Source organism: Somniosus microcephalus, chromosome 2, assembly GCF_052327205.1.
Source record: "Somniosus microcephalus isolate GS21.2 chromosome 2, FLI_Smic_1.0, whole genome shotgun sequence".
NCBI lineage: Eukaryota > Metazoa > Chordata > Chondrichthyes > Squaliformes > Somniosidae > Somniosus > Somniosus microcephalus.
In genome coordinates, this window is record NC_140988.1 from 12,150,114 (window position 1) to 12,173,676 (window position 23,563).

At 45.2% G+C, this 23,563-nt stretch overlaps 1 protein-coding gene across 1 annotated transcript in view; it reads right to left on the reverse strand.

Moving 5' to 3' along the window:
- The window catches only part of LOC147122548 (glutamate receptor ionotropic, delta-2-like), a 1,303,876-nt gene that overhangs the window by 222,011 nt on the left and 1,058,302 nt on the right, over positions 1 to 23,563 (reverse strand). Inside the window, 1 exon segment of the mRNA XM_086006579.1 lies at positions 16,207 to 16,345. Coding sequence (XP_085862705.1) covers positions 16,207 to 16,345 — 139 coding nt within the window.

A 23,563-nucleotide genomic window follows, 5' to 3' on the forward strand; every position in this document is an offset into this window, starting at 1 on the left:
ACTGATCTCGCTCCCTAACACTTTCTCACACTGATCTCGCTCCCTAACACTTTCTCACACTGATCTTGCTGACGCTTTCGCACACTGATCTCGCCCCCCGACACTTTCTCACACTGACCTCACCCCCCTGACACTTTCTCACACTGATCTTGCCCCCTGACACTTTCTCACACTGATCTTGCCCCGACACTTTCTCACACTGATCTCGCTCCCTAACACTTTCTCACACTGATCTTGCTGATGCTTTCTCACACTGATCTTGCTGACGCTTTCTCACACTGATCTTGCTGACACTTTCTCACACTGATCTCATTCCCCTGACACTTTCTCACACTGATCTCACTCCCGACACTTTCTCACACTGATCTCGCTCCCGACACTTTCTCACACTGATCTCACCCCAACACTTTCTCACATTGATCTCGCTGACACTTTCTCACACTGATCTTGTTCCCCTGACACTTTCTCACACTGATCTCGCTCCCGACATTTTCTCACACTGATCTCGTTCCCCTGACACTTTCTCACACTGATCTCGCTTCCGACACTTTCTCACACTGATCTCGTTCCCGACACTTTCTCACACTGATCTCACCCCAACACTTTCTCACATTGATCTCGCTGACACTTTCTCACACGGATCTCGTTCCCCTGACACTTTCTCACACTGATCTCGCTTGGGACTCAGACAGGGAATTAACCTTGGCGTACCTGAAACCATTTTGCAACTGCACAAAAACGATGATAAAACTGCGTCCAAGAGGCCGTGAATTAGATGCAATAATAACTTAAATGATGAAAAACCTGTGCACCCACTGTTTCCTACATTACAACAATGACAACACTTCAAAAGTATTTCATTGGCTGTAAAGCGCTTTGGGACGTCCTGAGGTCGTGAAAGGCGCTATGGAAATGCAACTTTGTTCGTTCGATACCTGAATAGATAGCAGAACTTATTAGGCAAAACTAAGTTTGGATTTCCATCTAAGAATTAACTTAGCGATGCATTGGCAGCATCGATAAAATTCTCGCTCAATATTTTTGCCTTTTCGAAACAGCTGTCAATGAGGGAGGTGAACAATTTCGGGTTCATCGGAGTGAGCAACAAATTAAAGTCAGCGTCGATCACTTAGCAGTTCGAATGTAGCACAGTTAAGATGCAGAGTAAAGCTCTCTTTGTTCCCTCACGTTACTATGCTTTAGCCTGAACCTCAGTTAGGAACTCTCTGTGGGAGTGCAGACGTTCCAATATCAGCCGCCCAAATGCTTTCCCCGAATTAGATAACCATTCTTATGAGTGCTTTATTGGGGGAAGGGGAACCCCATCAAAGATTGACCTAGCCACATTTATGATGTGGTGATATCAAGTCTTCATATTTTTCGGCCTCGATTGGTTGAAACACTAATCTTTGGAAACTGATCTTCAGCCAATCAGAGGACAAAATGGAAATTGAGACCCGGGAGCCAACAAAAACCTAGCAACAATATTATAATAGTGTATGGGATGGGGAAGATAAAAGCAAAGTTAAAATAATAGAAGTGGAACAGAGAAGGTTGCAGAAGAATCAGTGAAGAGGAAGGAAAGCAACATGAGCAAAACTAAAATATTTAGATTCCTGTTTCCTGTTTTACTTAAGAGTGTTTGCTTTGGCACTTTCATTTTAAGGTGTGATTTTCCTGCTTTTTGCACTCCCAGTGCATGGGACAGAGAACTGTTTACTTGTCATGCAGCCTCCGCCCAGCTTACTGCCCAGCAATCTTCACGGATGGAAAATCGAGCATAGGAAGGTAGGAACAAGAGCAGGCCATTCAGCCCCTCCAATCCGTTCTGGCATTCAATGGAATGGTTGAGGCGAATCATAAAAATCTATCAATCTCAGGTTTGAAAATTTCAATTAACCCAGAATCCATGGCCTCTTTAGAGGAGAGAGTTCCCGATTTCCACGACAACTTGTGTGAAAACAATGCTTCCTAATTTCACTCCTGAATGGCCTCGCACTAATTTTAAGATTATACCCCCCTTGTTCTGTATTCCTGACCAATGGGGGTATAATCTTCGGTCCCACGCATACCGATAAATTGAGAATACAAAGACCCCCTGAAATTTTGTGTTTACTTTAAATAGTGTACTGTAGCAGTTCGTGTTCACCTAGGTAGGTGTAATGATCAGTAACCTGTCATTCTGGAATGGTACACTAGGTGGTGCTGTATGTATATAAGAGTGGGCTACCCACGATGCACTAGGCTACCCACAAGGCAGCAGTCAAGATGGAGGCCTCTACAGATACTGTACCTAGTCCACATGTGCTCAATAAAGTGTCTAGCAAAAGCTAGCTGTTCTTAATAAAAACGACTAGTTATTAATGAACATAACATGGTACCAGGATTGGTAAGATCTGCTGAATATTGTGCAACGTGACATGGAGAATTTGAAGCCACCAGAGCATTTGAAACTCACAGGAAATGTCGACTACAATTGGCAGACTTTTAAACAACAATTCGAACTCTACATTGCTGCCATCGGGTACGGTACGAAGCCAGACGCAAGGAAAATAGCGTTGCTGCTCACGGTTGCAGGCCCACAGACGATAGAGGTATTTAATACATTTGTATTTAATCCAGAGGAGAACAGAGAAAAATTAGACGATGTGCTAAAGAAGTTTGATACACATTGTTCTCCCAAAAAGAATGAAACCTATGAGAGGTACATCTTCCGTTCTCGGACACAGCAGCAAAATGAGACTTTTGATAGCTTTTTGACTGATCTGAAACTGAAAGCGCAGACATGTAATTTCTCTGAGCTGAAAGCATCCATGATTCGTGACCAGATTGTGTTTGGTATTCATGATAAAAAAAGTCAGGGAACGTCTGTTGAGAGAAACCGAACTAACATTGGAAATTGCTGTGAAAATATGCCAAGCTAGCGAGCTAGCTCAAAAGCATGCCAAGACTTTCAGTGAAATCAATGATGATGCGATTGCAGTAAGTGCTGCTGTCGGTGCTGTGTCCTACAAGGGGAAGAAACATGGGCAGAACAGAAGTGAAAAGCAATCGGAGGAAGGAACTTTTAATTGTTAGCGCTGTGGTTAGAAACACCAGTTAAAGCAATGTCCAGCGTTTGGAAAAATGTGCACAAAATGTCATGAAAAGAATCACTTTGCCAAACAATGCTTTTCAAAAGTAAAAACTAAGAAAGGGCAACGAGTTAATGTAATTGATTGAGGACACTGATTTAAGTGAGACATGTTTTGTAGGAATGGTGTCATATGACAATATCGAAAAGGATACAGAAAATGTGCAACCCTCAGGAATGGACAATGCTGAACATAAAGTTAATGCAGTAAAAGAGGACAAATGGATAATGTCACTGCAGGTAAATGGAGCATTAGTTACATTGAAACTAGACACTGGGGCAAAAGCAAACTTAATCAGTATGAGTGACATTAACAATATGAAAGAAAAGCCCAAAATACAGAAAAAGTCAGTATTACTGAAGGACTATAATGGACAGAAAATAGATAGCTTAGGTGTATGCAGACTTAAAGTGACAGTCAAAGACAAAGTGCATCCATGTTTTCTGTTGTGGCTGAAGGACTTGATTCACTACTGGGTGACAAAGCTTGTGAGGACTTAGAACTGGTCAAGAGAGTCTACCGTATAAACTGTGCCATAAGCAGACCAGATGACTCGGTGGATTCTGTAGTGAATAATTTCCAGGATGTGTTCAAAGGATTTGGAGTTCTACCATTCACTTACAAGATCCAGCTAAAGGAGGATGCTCAGCCAGTGGTACATGCTCCACGAAGAGTTCCAGCACCCCTGCGTGACCGGCTCAAGAATGAACTGGACAGAATGACCACACTAGGAGTCATCAGGAAAGTCGAAGAGCCAACAGACTGGGTTAACTCCATGGTATGTTTAAAGAAAAAGAACAATGATCTAAGAATATGCATGGATCCAAAGGACTTAAATGCAAACATAAAACGTGAACACTACCAGATTCCCAAGCGAGAAGAAATCACCAGTGAAATGTCAGGTGCCAGATACTTTACAAAGCTCGATGCCTCACAAGGATTTTGGCAACTAAAACTGGATGAAGAGAGCACCAAATACTGTACCTTCAACACACCATTTGGCAGGTATTGTTTCCTCAGAATGCCTTTCGGGATAATATCTGCATCTGAAATCTTTCATAGAGCGATGGAACACATAATTGAAGGTCTGGAAGGAGTTCGGGTCTATGTTGATGACATCATCATCTGGGGCTCCACATTGAAAGAACACAATGAGAGACTGACTAAAGTGCTACAGAGCATACGCCGGAATGGACTGAAGCTCAACAAAGCCAAGTGTCAGTTTGGCATCCAGGAAGTCACTTTCCTAGGAGATAATCTATCTGGTAAAGGAATAGAGCCAGATATGGAAAAAGTAAACGCCATACTCAAAATGCCCGACCCACTGACAAAAAAGGAGTGCTACGCATCATGGGGATGATAAACTTCATTGGAAAGTTCATTCCTAACTTGTCAGCCAAGACAGCCTGTCTGCGAGACCTGCTACGTAAAACAAATGAGTTCGCATGGACAGAAAGACATGAACAAGAGTGGATAAACCTCAAAACAGTGCTGACAACCACACCTGTACTCACCTTCTTTGACCCAACAAAAAGAATCAAAGTGTCAACGGATGCATCAAAAGATGGCCTAGGTGCGGTCTTGCTACAAGCAGAGGGTGAAGATTGGAAGCCTGTTGCCTATGCCTCCAGGTCTATGACTGATACTGAGTGTCGATACACCCAGATTGAAAAGGAATGTCTAGGCTTGGTAGTTGGTCTAGAAAAGTTTCATGGCTACATATATGGACTTCCCACCTTCACAGTTGAGACAGACCACAGCCCACTGGTTGCCATCATAAAAAAGAACCTGAATGAGATGTCTCCAAGGATTCAATGACTCATGATGAAGCTGCAAAGGTATGACTTTGAACTGATCTACACACCAGGCAAATACATAGTGTTAGCAGATGCACTATCCCGAGCACCCACAATGAGTCATGTGAGCTCTACTGAAGAAGACGTGGATGTTCATGTGAGTATGGTCACTGCTGCGCTGCCCGTGTCAGACACAAAATCAAAGCAAATAGCAGAAGAAACAGTAAAAGATACAGTATTACAAACAGTAATAGAGAACATTCATCATGGTTGGCCAAAAGGTTCCTGTCCAAAATATTTTCACATAAGGTCAGAATTGAGTGTCGCAAGTGGACTATTACTAAAACAGAACAGAATAGTCATTCCACAGGCTCTACATCAAGACATGCTCAAAAGGATTCATGAGGGACACCTCGGAATTGAAAAATGCAAAAGGAGAGCAAGAGACACTGTTTATTGGCCTGGCATAAATAAGGACATTGAGAACATGATAGGCAAATGTGAGACATGTCAGAAACACCAAAACAAACAAGCAAAGGAACCAATGATAGTAGCTGACATACCAACAGCACCATGGCAAAAGGTTGGTATGGACCTTTTTCATTTAAATGGTAAAGACTATCTAATAGTGATTGACTACTATTCTAACTATCCTGAGATGGCGCTGCTCTCAAGCACCACAGCAAGCAGTGTCATAATGCATGTGAAATCCATCTTTGCCAGACATGGAATTCCCAGGATTGCCGTTAGCGACACTGGTCCGTGCTTCAACTGTAAGGAGTGGCAACAGTTTGCAGCACATTATGACTTTCAACACATCACATCCAGTCCTTTGTATGCTCAGTCGAATGGCAAGGCAGAGAAAGGTGTTCAAGTTCTCAAGCAGCTACTGAAGAAAGCGACAGAAAGCAAGTCTGATCCTTATCTCGCCCTGCTGAGCTACCGAGCCTCACCTTTAGACTCTGGTTCTTCACCTGCTGAACTCCTAATGGGTCGCAAGTTGCGTACCACGCTACCCTGCTGTGCAAAAGAAAAGCAGAGTAAGGAACTGAGACAGAGACTTCAACTGTTAAAGCTGAAACAGAAATCATACTATGACAAGTCATCCAAAACTCTGAAACCATTGACAAGGGATGATGTTGTCAGGATTGAGGATCCAGATGCATGGAACAGGAAAGCTACAGTTCTTGAGGAAGTAGGACCAAGGTCATACACTGTTAGAACTGAGGAAGGACAGATTCTCAGGAGGAACTGCCGTTCCCTCCTAAAAACACAAGAGACTATCGAAGAGCAAATCGATGACAATGCCGCAACTGAATCTTGTCACTCACCACCAGAACAATCTAACACAAATACACATACAGGCTCTCATGAAAACACATCAGACTTCCCTGTGCTGAGAAGATCCACACGTGAAGTAAAAAAGCCTGATAGACTTAATCTTTGAGTACAAAGAAAACTACATTGAAAATGTATTGACTGTTGAAGATGTTTATGTTGTTATTGATTGATATTGATTGATACTGATTTTGTTTAACCTCAAAGAAAGGGGGATGATCAGTAACCTGTCATTCTGGAATGGTACACTAGGTGGTGCTGTATGTATATAAGAGTGGGCTACCCACAATGCACTAGGCTACCCACAAGGCAGCAGTCAAGATGGAGGCCTCTACAGATACTGTACCTAGTCCACATGTGCTCAATAAAGTGTCTAGCAAAAGCTAGCTGTTCTTAATAAAAACGACTAGTTATTAATGAACATAACAGGTAGGTATCGGATGAATGACTACTAAATAATCGAGTTCGACTTCAGGAGAACAATCTAGAAGTTGTTTATTTACAAGAACAGATGAAATACAGCAGGTAAGGCGGCTGGATGCAGGAGAGCCGGTAGGTACGTCTTAACCCAGCGGGGACGCCACGAGGACTGAGTCCGCAGTCCTGTGGAGAGCGTGATGACGTCATCACGCTCGGCCGCGTTTTCCAGCGCTTGTGTGGTCACGTGACCTGCGCCATTGCGTCGGCACGTTGCTGTGGCTGGCTGTTGCGGCCGAAGTCGTGGGAGCGAGAGGCACCCGGCACTGCAGCTGGTTGATGCGGCTGAAGTCGCGGGCACGGTAGTCCCGCTGTGCTGGCGGCCGTTACGGGAGGCCGAGCTAGGCCGGCGGCCGCCGCAGGCGCATCGCGTGATGCGCGACGTGACGTCAGCGCGTCACGTCACGTTCTTAAAGGGGCAACGGTCCAAACTGGTAAGTTAAATACATACAGTTCGGTTAAAGTGAATTATGTACATTATATATGTAAGGGACACCTGGTGGAACCGCCACAGCACGTTGAATTTTCCTGTAGCAAGACTACTCTGACATTTGAGTAGCTCTAAAATTAGTGTTTGAATTCAGCGAGTTGAAAACCTTAGGAAAAAAAATGGCCGGCCAAGATAACCTGGAATCCTGTGGAATTGCTGACTGCCCAACAGCGTAGGTAGAGTGTCTTTTATCACTGCGAATGAAGCAAAGTTGTCCGCAGAGAAACATAGGAACATAGAAGATAGGAGCAGGAGTAGGCCATTTAGCCCCTCGAGCCTGCTCCGCCATTCAATGCGATCATGGCTGATCATCCAAATTCAGTACCCTGTCCCTGCTTTCTCCCCATATCCCTGGATCCCTTTAGCCTTAAGAAATATATCTAACTCCTTCTTGAATATATTTAATGAATTGGCCTCAACTGTCTTCTGTGGTAGAGAATTCCACAGGTTCCCCACTCTCTGGGTGAAGAAATTCCTCCTCATCTCAGTCCTAAATGGCTTACCCCTTATCCTTAGACTGTGACCCCTGGTTCTGCACTCCCCCACCATCGGGAACAGCCTTCCTGCATCTAGTCTGTCTAGTCCTGTTAGAATTTTATAAGTTTCAATGAGATCTCCTCTCACTCTTCTAAACTCCAGCGAGTATAAGCCCATTCGACCCACTCTCTCCTCATACGTCATTCCTGCCATCCCAGGTATCAGTCTGGTGAATTTTCGCTGCACTCCCTCCATGGCAAAAACATCCTTCCTCAGATAAGGCGACCAAAACTGCACACAATACTCAAGGTGTGGTCTCACCAAGGCCCTGTACAACTGCAGCAAGACATCCTTGCTCTTGTACTCGAATCCTCTCGCTATGAAAATCAACTACTGCAGGACACTGAGAATGTTGGCAGATATTTTAAGCCCTTTTTTTTTTAGGGTGCTTCCCCTCCCCCCCATCAAAACATCATACTGAAAGGTAACTCGAATCAATGAATGGTGTCAACGCTAGGCGCATTTATTTGTGGCAACAACCTCCACTTCGGGGCGGATTCTGTGAGGACTGCGCAAGCTCCTCGTTGCTCTGTCTGTGCGATTTAACTTGAAGGGGACCAATAAATGAATGCACTTAAAGTGGGTGTTGGGGTGGGGAGGGGGAGAATCTCAATTGTCAATTACTTTGAAACACCGATGCGAATTCCTGAGGGGAGTGTTGTTCTGAAATAACCTTACTTGAGCGGGGGGGTGGGGGGTGGGGGGTGGGGTAGTGTTCAACTGATAGATGCTTTTTAGTTTAAAGCTTGAAATCAGAGCTTAAATCTGAAATGCGCTAAGCAATCGCTTTGCGGAACACCTCTGTTCAGTCCGTAAGGGTGACCCTGAGCTTCCGGTCGTCTGTCACTTTAATTCACCGCTTCACTCCCACTCTGATCACTCTGTCCTCGGCCTATTACATTGTTCCAATGCAGCTCCACGTAAGCTCGAGGAACAGCACCTCATCTTTCCATTAGGCACTTTACAGCCCTCTGGACTCAACATCGAGTTCAACAATTTCAAACTGTAACCCCTGCCCCCATTTTTCATGTATGATTTTTGCCATTCCCATTTGCAACATTTTACCTTTCCTGCCTCTTACAAAAGCACAGATTCTTCCTTCAATTCCTCCCCCCCCCCCCCCCACTCCCCCTGTCTCTGCACCTGCTTAATATCTGTTACATCTCCAGCTTTTTCCAGTTCTGATGAAGGGTCCCAGACCTGAAACATTAACTCTGTTTCTCTCTCCATGGACGCTGCCTGGCCTGCTGAGGTTTTCCAACGATTTCTGTTGTTATTTAAGAACTACTGAGGTTGCGCAGAACCTGATGGAATGGTGAGGGTGTTCAGTGATGGCATTACCAAAACACCTTGTTTACGGTCTTCTATTTTCATACTTGCAAGCAAGAAATAAGACAGCATAAGGATGTGAACTAGTAATGTATTCAAAGACATCATCCTCAGATTTTTGGGGCTGGGTTTTGTGAATGGAGGCGAGTTGGAGGCGGGACTGCTGCTTGTCGTGTCAATGCCCCGCCTCCATCCTCGCCTGACCAACCAGAGGGATTTTCCCCTGATTGAGGCTGTTAAGCTCGCCCTGTGGGTTCAGCAGGCCAATAGGGAGGAAGTCACTGACAGAGCACGTCAACGTCTGACGTGCTATCTGTCAAGACTTCTTGAAAGAAGAAATGTCAGCATTTGACAGCTCTGTGAAGCTGTCAAACACTGACATTCTCTTTAGTTTGATGAGTCCTTGTGTTCAGGACTCATCAAATCTTTCTACTTTGTAAATTTCACATGGCTGTTGGTTCAGAGGTTCCAACAGTCAGTCTGTGAAATTGACAAGGAGGATGTCGGTTCTCCCGATCCAGCGCGGTTGAAGGCTGTAGGAAGAAAACAAGGTAAGTGAACACTTTTTAAAACTTATCACTCACCTTGCATACTTACCACTCCACACTTGCGCCCATCACTCACCTCTACATCTTACTTCCAGGTGCCTCCGGCCACCGCAGACCTCCTCCACGTCTCCTCCAACCCGGCGGGGTTCTCCGAGGTCGGGAAGCCTTCACCTGTGAAGGTAAAATGGCACTAATCCCTTTCTTCTGCCTGTTAACTAACTGTTAACAGGTAGTTAAAAGGATTAAAAGCCTTTCCCGCCTCCAGGAGACGGGACCCGAAGCTGCACATCTTCCCGCCTCCTGGAAAAGGGCACGGAGGCGGGATGGGGGCGGTTTGCCATCTGCCCCCACTTTCTCCGAATTTACCAGCTGTCCCGCCTCCATGCCCGCCTCCTCGGGGCTTGGAAAATCCAACCCCTTGGTTTCTTTGAAATTATGGTTAATGCAGAGACATGAAAATTATGTAAATACAACTAAGTAGGATAATTTTAATGAAATATGAAAATATATTCACAATTGTGATAGAAAGATTCATGCAGCAATAGAATGTTTGTCGACCAAATTTAAAAATTTGCTCCATTTTCATTTATACGTACATAATAATTACGTATAATTGCCTTAGTATAGGAACAGGAGTATGCAATTCAGTCCCACGAGATTGTTCCACTATTTAATTAAATCATGGCTGATCTGTACGTCAAACTCCTTTGACCAGACTTTGATCCAGATCCCTTGATACCCTTACTTGATAAAAAATCTGCCAATCTCAGTCTTGAAAATTTCAGTTGACCCAGAATCTACAGCTTTTTGGGGGAGAGAAGTCCCCCATTTCCACTGCACTTTGTGTGAAAATGTGCTTCCTGATTTCACTCCTGGCTGGCTTAGGTCTAGTTTTAAGATTGTGCCCCCATGTTCTGGCTTTCCCTACCAGAAGAAATAAGCTTCTCTGGATCTACACAATCAAATCTGATTATCATTTTAATCACCTTGATTAGATCAGCCCTCAACTTTCTAAACTCAAGGCAATACAAGCCACGTTTATGCAAACTGTCCTTGTAATTAAACCCTTTAAGCCCTGGTATCATATTCGTGAATCTGCACTGTACATCCCCAAAGGCTAAAATATCCTCCCAGAACTGGATGCAATGAAACTTGAAGATTTCTTTCGGTGAAATGGAATGTAGAGCAATAAGGGGCTAAATTCGGTTGATTTGCGCCTCCCTAAGAGGGCGCTAACGGGGCGCAAATCAACTAGCGCCTGGGCACGGCGCAGCTAACGCCTCCCGCGGAATTCAATGGGAGGTTAGCAGCGGCGCTAACCGTTAGTGCCGCGCGGCGCTGTGCCGCCGGCGATGACATCATCGCCGCGCGCAGTGCCTCAGCTGTAATATTGGGTGGCGCCCCCCCCCCCACGACTTACCGCCGGGCGCTATGTCTGCCAGGCTCAGGGGGGCCTACCTACGGCTAGGGCGGCGCTAGTTACAGGGGAGGTGGCGGGCGGCCATTTTTGTTGCTGGCCGCCTGCCAGCACCTGCCCCTGTTGCTGTCCCCGGCCCCCATGAAGCCCCCCCACCCCCCGCCGCGGGGTGCCGACTGCTCTCTGTGAGCCCAGCACTTCTCTTGAGTGCCAGGCTCGTTTGCCGGCACTCCCGATCCCTGTTGACCCAGCTGTGCGCTGGGACACACTGTGCCAGGCCCCTCCCCATTAATAAGGGGAGGAAGGCCTGCAGTACCGTGGCGCGTATCGCTGCGATATTGGCTCGCAGCGCCCCAAGAGGGACACGGGGCACTTCCAGTAGCGCCCCTCTTCCCTCTCGGGGCGCTATCTGGGAAAATCGGCCGCGGGGGTGCTAACTTGTTCGGGGCACTAAAATTAGAGCCCTGGTGAATGTAACACCCCAGCACTACCCAATTTTTAAACCATAATCTTTTGATGTATTCATCAGTACTGTGTATAGATCAGTCTTGAAGCTCATCACAAGCCTACTGTACCCACCACATGCACAGAGAGGCTCCAATTCTGATAAGGTTCTTGTGTATCACATACTGTCACATCGTGAATTCATTTACACTCACGTGGGTCTAGTCTCATGCTCCAATGGCAATAGTTGTAGCTGGTTTCCCTTTGACCTGGAAATGAGCTTCCGACCACATATCCGCAGTATAACAAAGACCGCCTAATTCCACCTCCGTAACATCGTCCGTCTCCGCCCCTGCCTCAGCCTATCCGCTGCTGAAACCCTCATCCATGTCTTTGTTACTTCTAGACTTGACTATTCCAACGCACTCCTGGTTGGCCTCCCACATTCCACCCTACGTAAACTTGAGATCATCCAAAACTCTGCTGCCTGTGTCCTAACCTGCACCAAGTCCCGTTCGCCCCTCACCCCTGTGCTCGCTGACCTACATTGGCCCCTGGTTAAGCAGCACCTTGATTTCAAAATTCTCATCCTTGTTTTCTAATCGTTCCATGACCTCATCCCTCCCTATCTCTGGAATCTCCTTCAGTCCCACAACCCCTCATAGATAGCTGCGCTCCTCTAATTCTGCCCTCTTGAGCATCCCTGATTATAATCGCTCAACTTTTGGTGGCTGTGCCTTCTGTTGCCTAGGCCCTAAGCTCTGGAATTCCCTGCCTAAACCTCTTCACCTCTCTACTTCTCTTTCCTCCTTTAAGACGCTCCTTAAAACCTACCTCCTTTGACCAAGCTTTTGGTCACCTGTCCTAGTTTACCCTTATGTGCATTGGTGTCAAATTTGTTTGTCTTAAAATACTCCTGTGCAGCGCCTTGGGATGTTTTACTACGTTAAAGGCGCCATATAAATATAAGTTGTTGTTATTATAAAAGCTGGTGAGCGGCCTGCACGGGACCTCCAGACCGCTGCGCGGCCACGAGCGGGAATGTTGGTTGAAACTCTTCTCTGTCTTGTCTAAAAGTTCGCTCGGCATTCTAGATTCTTCAAAGGGCCACCATTTTACAGTTCATAGAATTACAGTCACAGCACAGAAACAGGCCATTAGGCCCAACTGGTCTACGAGCTGGAATGGGATGAGCAACCTTCTGCTGTATATAGAAATCGATTTTGTAAATTTGTGATCTTGTAACACGCACGAATCCTTCCATTAAACAAAGCACATTGAAAGGAAGCACGAAGAACCTGAGTGTAGTGAGCATCAATGACTAGTATAGAATCAGGAGCACATTCAAACTGTAGGAATCTCAGTACAAATTGAGACATGAAAGATTCTCACAGCGACCAATCCATAATTATATAGAATTGCATAGAATTTTAAATCATAGAAACAGGCCATTCGGCCCAACTGGTCTGTGCTGGTGTTTATGCTCCAATGAGGCTCCTCCCACCTTACTTCACCTTACCCTATCAGCGTAACTTTCTATTCCTTTCTCCCTCATGTTTTTGTCTAGTTTGGGTCAGCCGTGGCTCAGTTGGGAGCACCCTAGCCTCTGAGTCATGAGTGGTTGTGGGTTCAAGTCCCACTCCAGACACTTGAGCACAAAAATCTAGCCTGACATCCCAATGCAGTACTGAGGGAGGGCTGCACTGTCGGAGGTGCCGTCTTTCGGATGAGACGTTAAACCAAGTCTGCTCTCTCAGGTGAATGTAAACGATCCCATGGTACTATTTAGAAGAGCAGGGGGAGTTCTCCCCCGTGTCCTGGGGCCAATATTTATCCCTCAATCAGCATCACAATAAAACAGATTATATGGTCATTATCACATTGCTGTTTGCGGGAGCTTGCTGTGTGCAAATTAGCTGCTGCGTTTCCTACATTACAACAGTGACTACACTTCAAAAAGTACTTCATTGGCTGTAAAGCACTTTGGGACAAGTCTTTCTTTTTTCCCCTCAAATGTATCTACGCTATTTGCCTCAACTACTCCATGTGGTAGCAAGTTCCACATTCTCATCACTGTCTGGGTAAAGAAGTTAACATTTTGTTGGCAGTCTTTTCTGTGACGCTGAGCTTCCGGTCGCCTATCACTTTAATTCTCCGCTCCACTCCCACCCTGACCTCCCGGTCCTCGGCCTCCTACACTGTTCCAACGAAGCTAAACGTAAGCTCGAGGAACAACACCTCATCTTCCGATTAGGCACTTTACAGCCTTCTGGACTCAACATTGAGTTCAACAATTTCAGACCATAACCTCGGCCTCTATTTTTTCACATGGCAGCTGTTGACGACTCTGCCATTCCCATTTATACCTCTTCTAGACCCATCTTTTGTTCCTTTACGTGTCCCATTACCGTCCCCTTTTGCCTTGTACTATCATACCATTTGTCATTTAATCTCTCCTGCCTCCCACCCTATCACAGGCCTTCCCTTTTGTTCTTTCCTCCCCTCCCCAATTTCCCGGCCCCTGCACTTGCTTAAAATCTGTTACATCTCGAACTTTTTCCAGTTCTGATGAAAGATCATTGACTTGAAACAACAACAGAAAATGCTGGAAAAACTCAGCAGGCCAGGCAACATCCGGGGAGAGAGAAATAGAGTCAACGTTTCGGGTCGAAACCCTTTGTCAAGACTGAAGAAGCACAGGAAATGAAATGGATTAAAAGGCCAGTTTGGGGGCTGGGAGAGAACAAAAGAGAAGTGAAGAGACATTAAGAGGTATTCAAAACCAGACGAGATGGTGATAGGACTAGTGGAGACAAAAGACGGCTCTAGATTAGGTGTGAAATGCGCTGGCAGAATGGGAGACAGCTGCCATGTGGGAGAGAGAAAAAAGGGGGGGGAGGGCCAAAACAAAGGTGTGGATAAAAAATATAAGTAAAAATGTAATGGGGGCCGAGGTTATGATCTGAAATTGTCTCCCATTCTGCCAGCGCATTTCACACCTAATCTAGAGCCGTCTTTTGTCTCCACTAGTCCTATCACCATCTCGTCTCGTTTTGAATACCTCTTAATGTCTCTTCACTTCCCTTTTGTTCTCTCCCAGCCCCACTGGCCTTTTAATCTGTTTCATTTCCTGTGCTTCTTCAGTCTTGACGAAGGGTTTCGACCTGAAACGTTGACTCTATTTCTCTCTCCACGGATGTTGCCGGGCCTGCGGAGTTTTTCCAGTGTTTTCTGTTGTTATTTCGGATTTCCAGCATCCGCAGTATTTTGCTATTGACCTGAAACATTGACTCTGTTTCTCTCTCCACAGATACTGGCCGACCCGCTGAGCGTTTCCAGCATTTCCTGTTTTTTTATCTCCAGTATGTTACTGGACATTGCCACCTCTGGAGGGCTGATCTCAGCAGACAGTGATCAATCTGTACCGATTCTATACTTCCAGCTTTCAGCAACTGCTGCTTCCTGAAATGTCCTCCTGCTGATTTGCTCAGAACGCGTTTGACTTTAAAAGCGGAAGGAACTGCTTAATCTTCCCGTCGGCAATTACAAATTTGCAGTGCTACCTATAATAAGTGAGCAACAATTCCGAATGCCAGTTTCATTCATTTGTCTCATGATCCTTTTTTATAAGGTCCAACATTTCAAGCTTTTGATGACGGTGAGAAATCTTGACTTTGTGCGATGCTGTAAAGAAGCAGATAGTCACACTAATGCACAAAGTCAAATCTACCCCATTCGCTCTGACCCATTCAGTTAGGTGATGTTGAGTATAGATTGACGATATAAATGGTACGATAATGTGCTGATTTCACTCCATTGTGATATCCTGTCATTTTATAAAATTGGATTTTTGTTCCTGCACAAAATAAATCATAGAATGGTTACAGCACGGAACATAAGAGCATAAGAAATAGGAGCAGGAATAGGCCACTTGGCCCCTCGAGCCTGCTCCGCCATTCAATAAGATCATGGCTGATCTTGGGCTCAAAGCCACTTCCCTGCCCGCTCCCCATAACCCTTCACTCCCTTATCTTGCAAAAATCTGTCTATCTCCACCTTAAATGTATTTAATGACCCAGCCTCCACGGCTCTCTGGGGCAGAGAATTCCACAGATTTACGACCCTCTGAGAGAAGAAATTCCTCCTCCTCTCAGTTCTAAAAGGGCGACCCTTTATTCTGAAACTATGCCCCCGGGTTCTAGATTTCCCCACAAGGAGTAAACATCCTCTCTGTATCTACCCTGTCGAGCCCCCTCAGTATCGTATATGTTTCAATAAGATCACCTCTCATTCTTCTAAATTCCAATGAGTATAGGCCCAACCTGCTCAACATTTCCTCATAAGTCAACCCCCTCATCTCAGGAATCAACCATGTGAATCGTCTCTGAACTGCCTCCAATGCAAATATATCCCTCCTTCAATAAGGAGGCCAAAACTGTACGCAGTATTCATGGTGTGGTCTCACCAATACCCTGTACAGTTGTAGCAGGACTTCCCTGCTTTTATACTCCAAACCCCTTGCAATAAAGGCCAACATTCCATTTGCCTTTTTGATTACTTGCTGCGATGGAAGAAGGTCCTTCGGCCCGTCGAGTCCGTGAAGGCATAATTCCAGTTGCAGTGAGAATCCATTCATTGGCATTTTATCTTAGTATTAAATAGTTGTAATCCGATGGTAGCTGATATATGCACTTACTGAATGGAGTTTTCAATGCGGTTGATTGTGAGGAAAGCTGCCAGGTTTGCTGTGTAGGAGGATATGACAATCAGAGCGAAGAGCCACCAAACTCCCATCATCATTCGAGTAGCTAAAGTGGTGTAAGGAACCTCTCCACCTGTAACAAGGGGTGGGGGGGGAAAAAGACAACAGCAAATTATATTTTTCTATTAAACAACCCACATCCGCACTTACACCACGAAAGCAAGTTGAGCAAATTGGTTTACGTGTTCTCTTTGAAAGAGATGAGCAAAAAGATTTTTTTTTAAATTTCATTTTCCCTTGAAGAAGGTAGGGTAGGGTATTGTTGTGGTAGGAAATGGGCCTCGATGCACCCGTTTTACCAGCGTAATAATGGGCACAACGGGGCACAATTTCAGGGACCAGTGTCCTGCGCCTCAAGGACACTTGAAAAACGCTTTGGGTCGGAACATTCTATAGATGTCCCTGGTGGCCAGGAGTTAGGTCCCTTACCTGTGTAAATGAGGAACCTGTTTTTGGTCCCCGCGCAGAAATCAGTTGCGGTGATTCTTCAGCGGCCGTGAACTAATGGTAAGTTTTTCCTTCGTGTGGAGCCAGGAAGAGCTCGATTGCTCCCCCTCCCCGGCTCTCCACGTGCTCCTGACAGACATTGCTGGCCGTGATTCGCCACTTTCCCGCTGGCCTTCCCCCCACCATCCCCCTCCCCTGCTACCCAGTACTTACCTGAGGCCACTTCCGGCAAGGCAGGCGGCCTGAAATGAGTTGCCGCAAAATATTGAGCTGCACGCGGATGTGTGACAGGCGCTGGCAGCGTGCCCATATTATTCAGGTGAGGCCCGAGGCCCAATTTCAGGCTGGCCTGGGGCCTCCAGTGACTGTGCAGCGCTGATTCTAGGCCAGAGAACAGGCCCAGATGAATTTCTAGCCCACGTTGTGTTTTCTTTTGGTTTTTAGCCTGACTTTTAACCTTTGGAATTTTTGCAAAACTGCGTGTAACATTCGGACAAACTCTGAATTGAAGGGCGAGTGAAAATTGTTGTTAGTTGGGAGGTGTGCGTCACAAAATTCTGACACTCTTTACAATCCCCGTTTGATAGAGGGAGAGTGCCAGGCTACTGATCTCACCAAAGATCTGAGTGCTGAAAATGCAGCGATACCTCTGCACCTCAGTGAAGGGGCCACAGTGACTGAGCAAGAGGTGGGTCACTGGAACCTCAACACCACTACTTGATTTTCCCCTTTCTGTGTTCAGCGCTATCAAATAGAAACTAGCCCTTTTTTCTGTTAAAACCCATGGGTTAGATTTTACCTGCCGAGGCGAGTTGGAGGGCGGGACTGCCGCCTTCCGGGTTCTAGTCCCGCCCCCAGCGATGTCCGATGCACAGACGCTATTTTCCCTTGATTGGCCTTGTTTAGCCCCGCCCTGTGGGCTTGCCGACCAATTAAGGGAAAGCCGGTGTCAGATGATGTCAGTGCATGACGCTTCATCTGCCGGTTTTCTTAAGAGGGACATCCCATAATTTTTTGACAGATGATTTGACAGTGTTTAACAGCATTGAGGTGCTGTCAAACACTGACAATCACTGTCCAAAGGTGAGCCCTTGCACCCAAGCTCACCAATGACTCTCTCCTTAGGAGAAAACAGATGGCAGCTGCATGTGAGATTGCAGAAGCCATCTGTCAATTCTCTCGATCAGGTGAGGCTTCACAGAAACATCAAATCTTGTCACCTGCAGATACATATAAACAGAATAAAAATATTTCTCACTACATTCTCTCACCTGTCATACTTACCTGTGCACCATTGCACCCATCACACTACCTCTGTGGCTGTCATTTGCACACTTACACTGCAGCAGACCCACAGCTCACCTCGCTGACCCTGGTGGGGTTTCCCACCGTCAGGAAGACCGCATCAGCAGGCTGAAAATGGGGAAAAGCCTCTTAACTGCCTGTTACCTACCTGTTAACAGGCAGTTAATTGGCTCTAATCCCCTTCCCGCTGCTAGGAGACGAGTCCCTACGCGAGTCAGGGACCTGCTTACCGGGAAGATGGTTCAGAGGCGCGTTGGGAGCGGGGTTGGGACCCGCTCCCAGTTAACCCATTTTCCCAGCACTCCCGCCTCCAAACCCGCCTCCTCAGGGCTGGTAAAATCCAGCCCATGATGTCTGGGTCTCTGCACCAATGCTTACAACAAGGAGTCCTGTTCCTCGTGGAAAGCAACATGGCTGCCAAAGGAAGTTGGACCAAAATATTTTTGAATAGTTTGATTGGTCGGTTGGTACTTACTAGTCCATGAATGGTAGCTTTTCCTGCCTGTCAAGTGAATGGAATTGGCTTTTGATTGGTCAATCAGATTGTTGAGCGGATCAGCGCATGGCTAACATTAAAGGTAGTGGTTATTTGAGACCATCACGATTTTATGCCCTGCAGGCGTGATGCAGTTGAGGTCTGACAACTATGGGATGTGAAGCCTTTGTTACTGAGCACGTCACTCTGTAGAAGATGTCTAATTAGGTACAACTTGTATAGAACCTTGGTGTGACCACACTTGGAGTTACTGTGCACAATTCTGGTCTCCATATTACAAAAAGGAGTTGGAGGCACTGAAGAAGGTGCAAAAAAAGATTTACAAGGATTATATCAGAACTGAGAGGTTTATAACCATCAGGAAAGACTAATCAGGCCAGGGCTCTTTTCTCCAGAAAAGAGAAGGCGGAGGGGTAACCTAGTAGAGGCCTTTAAAATTACGAACAAGTTTGGTGGGTAGGCGTAAGGAGGATGTTTCCACTTGTGGGGGAGACCAAAACTGGGGGCCATAAATATAAGATAGTCACTAATAAATCCATTCGGGAATTCAGGAGAACCTTCTTTACCTAGAGTGTGGTTAGAATGTGGAACTCGCTACCACAGAGGGTGGTTGAGGCGAATAGCATATGACGCAAGAAAACTACTAAGCACTTGGTTTGAGTATAAAACAAGGCTTTAATCAACTGTTTCACAACCATGAGATTCTAGTTACATCACTAGTTCCTGGTTACAGAAACATCCTGAGCAAGCTGGGCCCATGCCCGAGTATTTATACTTTCCTTGGACGGCGCCACCAGCTGGCCGCCCAGTGTTATCTCATGAGTCATTTCTACATGAATGGCAAGATTCATGACAGCATCGATGCATTTAAGGGGAAGCTAGATCAGCACAAGAGGGAGAAAGGAATAGAGGGATATGCTGATAGGGTGAGATGAAGTAGGGGTGGGAGGAGGTTGGTGTGGAGCATAAACACCGGCACGGACCAGCTGGGTCCAATGCACGGTTTCTGTGCTGTACATTCTATGTAATTCTATGTAAAATAATTGAGAACATCAGTCACTTTTATCTCAAGGGTAATTTGAATTGCAGCCTTGTGACAGGAATGCAAAACCAGGAAAACTAAGAGGTGAAGTAATTAAAAGCTAATCAACCATTTCAGGCCATTATACAAATTTTACAATCTAGTTTGGCAATAAAATGTGACATTCTCAGGTAATCCATCTAATGATGATGCTCATATTTTTTTATACGTCTCTTGGCCAACATATGTCTTGTAGATTTTACAACCAATTTACTTTTAAAGGTACATGAAGTCACGAACAACAAGTTAACACCGAGTCCTGAACAACTTACATTCAGATGAGAATTTAAATTGCATTGTCTAGTGTGGACAAGAATGTCAGGCCAGATTTTGCTGTCAAGATAATGGTGAGGCTAATGGCACTCGCCTTTATTTATGCATATATAGTACAGTAACTTCGCGCGAGGAGCAGATGCGCGGTTAAACGCCAATATCCAAAAGTTGGTTGAGGAGATGCCCTGTTGGTTGCCCTGTTCAATCAGGTCCCAGATGCCCTGTTTCCCTCGCAGCGCCGCGATCAGCTCGCACCTTCAGCAACTTTGTGGGCAAAATTTTTTCAGCTGAAAGTCACAGGAGCGAGTCTAACTCACGGCAGATGCCGTTGGATAGAAACATAGAAACATAGAAGATAGGAGCAGGAGTAGGCCATTCGGCCCCTCGAGCCTGCTCCGCCATTCAATGTGATCATGGCTGATCATCCAAATTCAGTACCCTGTCCCTGCTTTCTCCCCATATCCCTTGATCCCTTTAGCCTTAAGAAATATATCTAACTCCTTCTTGAATATATTTAATGAATTGGCCTCAACTGTCTTCTGTGGTAGAGAATTCCACAGGTTCACCACTCTCTGGGTGAAGAAATTCCTCCTCATCTCAGTCCTAAATGGCTTACCCCTTATCCTTAGACTGTGACCCCTGGTTCTGGACTCCCCGGCCATCGGGAACATCCTTCCTGCATCTAGTCTGTCTAGTCCTGTTAGAATTTTATAAGTTTCAATGAGATCCCCTCTCATTCTTCTAAACTCTAGCCTAATCGACCCAATCTCTCTTCATACGTCATTCCTGCCATCCCAGGTATCAGTCTGGTGAATCTTCGCTGCACTCCCTCCATGGCAAGAACATCCTTCCTCAGATAAGGTGACCAAAACTGCACACAATACTCAAGGTGTGGTCTCACCAAGGCCCTGTACAACTGCAGCAAGACATCCTTGCTCCTGTACTGCTACAGCAAAATCTGGCCCGCCATTATTTGGTTTAGGAATTGTAGAAAATATAATTTCCGCTTCGGATGCAATCAACGGTTCTGGCACAAATTGCGCTCAAAATTGGGCCCGTTTTGAAAAGTGTTTTTTTTCCACCCCGAGTTTCCGCTCAAACTAATTTACATATCACCGAATGCAAATTCTGCCATGAACCAGTGCATATGGGCGGCCTTTTAAAACCCAGTTTAAAAAATATATACTTGCTATAAAAAGTATCCCTTGAGCTATATATTTAAGAGTGGTAACTTGGTGCAGTTTGATTAATACAGCCGAAAATGGGTTTATCACAAAACTTTAAATCACCGTGTCAATCCATCACCTGTGAGTAACCTAATTTTAAATGACTGAAAATGACTTTAACAAAAATATACAAAGCTATTTGCTAGTTAGATTGGGCTACAGTAGTCAGTTCCTTAATAAATTTAAAAAAAAATTCAAACTTTTCAAAACCTGTCTATTAATGTCTATACACCCGAAAGATCCAGCTTAATTTTTTGAGCCTCCTCGAAGGCCTGAAAACGAGCACAATTAGTGGAAACTCCCGATGGTGATTAATTCTCCCTGGGGGGCTTGGACAGTTTTGTGGGCGGGGCCTGCTTTCGAACATAGTAACAGGCCATTCAGCCCCTCGAGCCTGTTCCGCCAGTCAATGAGATCATGGCTGATCTGTGACCTAACTCCATCTACCCGTCTTTGGCCCATATCCCTTAATACCTTTGGTTAACAAAAAGCTATCAATCTCAGATTTAAAATTAAACAATTGATCTAGCATCAATTGCCGTTGGCGGCAGAGAGTTCCAAACTTCTACCACCCTTTGCATGTAGAAGTGTTTCCTAATTTCACTCCTGATTGGTCTGGCTCTAATTTTTAGACTATGCCCCCTGGTCTTAGAATTCCCAACCGGCAGAAATAGTTTCTCTCTATCTACCCTATCTGTTCCCCTTAATATCTTGAAAATTTCGATCAGATCACCCCTTAACCTTCTAAATTCTAGGGAATATACAACCCTAATTTGTGTAATCTCTCCTCGTAACTTAACCCTTGGATTCCGGGTGTCATCCTGGTAAATCTACTCCCTCCAAGGCCAATATATCCTTCCTAAGGTGTGGTGCCCAGAACTGCTCACAGTACCCCAGGTGCTTCTAGTGCAGTGTTTATAAAACTCGCGCAAAAGATCACGGAGACTCGAGTTGCGCTGAATGCAATTTGCGTTTAAAATTCTACGATCTTTTGAGCTGGTTACGTCACTATCGGGCGAATTGTGCCAAAAAAGCAGCGCAATCGAGCGGAACCGTCAGGCCTCAAACACATAGCACATCACCAATTGACCAAAGTGTGCATAACCTTATACAATATTACAACTGATGAGTAATATTGAACCAATAGCAAACAACGAGTACCATCAGTGAATGCCAAAGTACTTGCTTAATTGAAGGAGTTCATGTGAAATCATGAAAGCAAACGGCAAAGAGCTTCTGTTCATTATTTAAACTTTGCGATTGCTACCTTAAATGAGAAGCATCTGGTCAGTATTTGTAATATTTGCCAAGTATCAAACTCTCTTTATTTTTTACTTATCGTAACTGTACCAGAGGTTTGATCTGCATTTTAAGGGTCTGCGTGACACAGAAAGGACCTAAAGGAATATGGGATTTGTGACATTTTATATAAACGCGAGGTAAGACTTCAACAGATGCCAGAGATTACGGTGGATTCTGGGTGAAATTCATTGCCTTCGATATACATTAATCCGACGGGTCTGCTGTTCCTTCGATTGTATCAGTACAGGTTTCTGAATACTGTCCACAAATTAACAACCCATCGGTGTAATGAAGATAATGTTTAAAAAGGTCTGCAATTTTCCATGTCTGAAGATCAAGGGACTTCAGACTATCTCGCTATTTAATAATTCAAAAGTCATATTTTCATGCTGATGAATGCTTAAGTATTTCATACTAGGAACATGGTTCAAATGAGTTCCATTAATTTGGACATCAAAGTGGCAATAGTCTGGGGGCTTTGTACTTGAGGAGCATAATACCATGTAAGTCTTTTTGACATGCAATGAGAGATGTGTTGTGCCCAGATAGTTCAGGATTTAAAATTGTATGTGGTGTAAGATTGAGCCCAAGTGTTCAGTCTGTAAGAAGTATAGATTCCCAAAGTGCGAAAAAAAGCTAAGCTTTGGAAACAAGAGTCAACCACCCACGTTGATCTCTGGAAATAGGTGTTCAGTAACTCAGCTGGAGCATTGGGCTGGATTTTGTGAATGGAGGTGAGTTGGAGGTGGGACTGCTGCTTGCCGTGTCAATGCCCCGCCTCCATCCTTGCCTGACCACTCAGAGGGATTTTCCCCTGATTGACCTTGTTAAGCCCGCCCTGCGGGCTCAGCAGGCCAATTAGGGAAGAAGTCACGGACAGATCACGTCAACGTCAGACGCGCTATCTGTCAAGACTTCTTGAAAGAAGAAATGATAGCGTTTGACAGCTCTGTGAAGCTGTCAAACACTGACATTCTCTTGAGTTTGATTTGTTTTTGTGGTGAGGACTGAAAAAACATTGTAAAAAAGTAAATTTCAGATGTCTGATGGATCGGAGGGTCCATCAGCCATTACCTGAAATTGACAAGGTGGATGTTGGCTCTCCCCATCCAGCACAGCTAAAGGCTACAGAAGTAAAAAAAAGGTAAGTGAACACTTTTT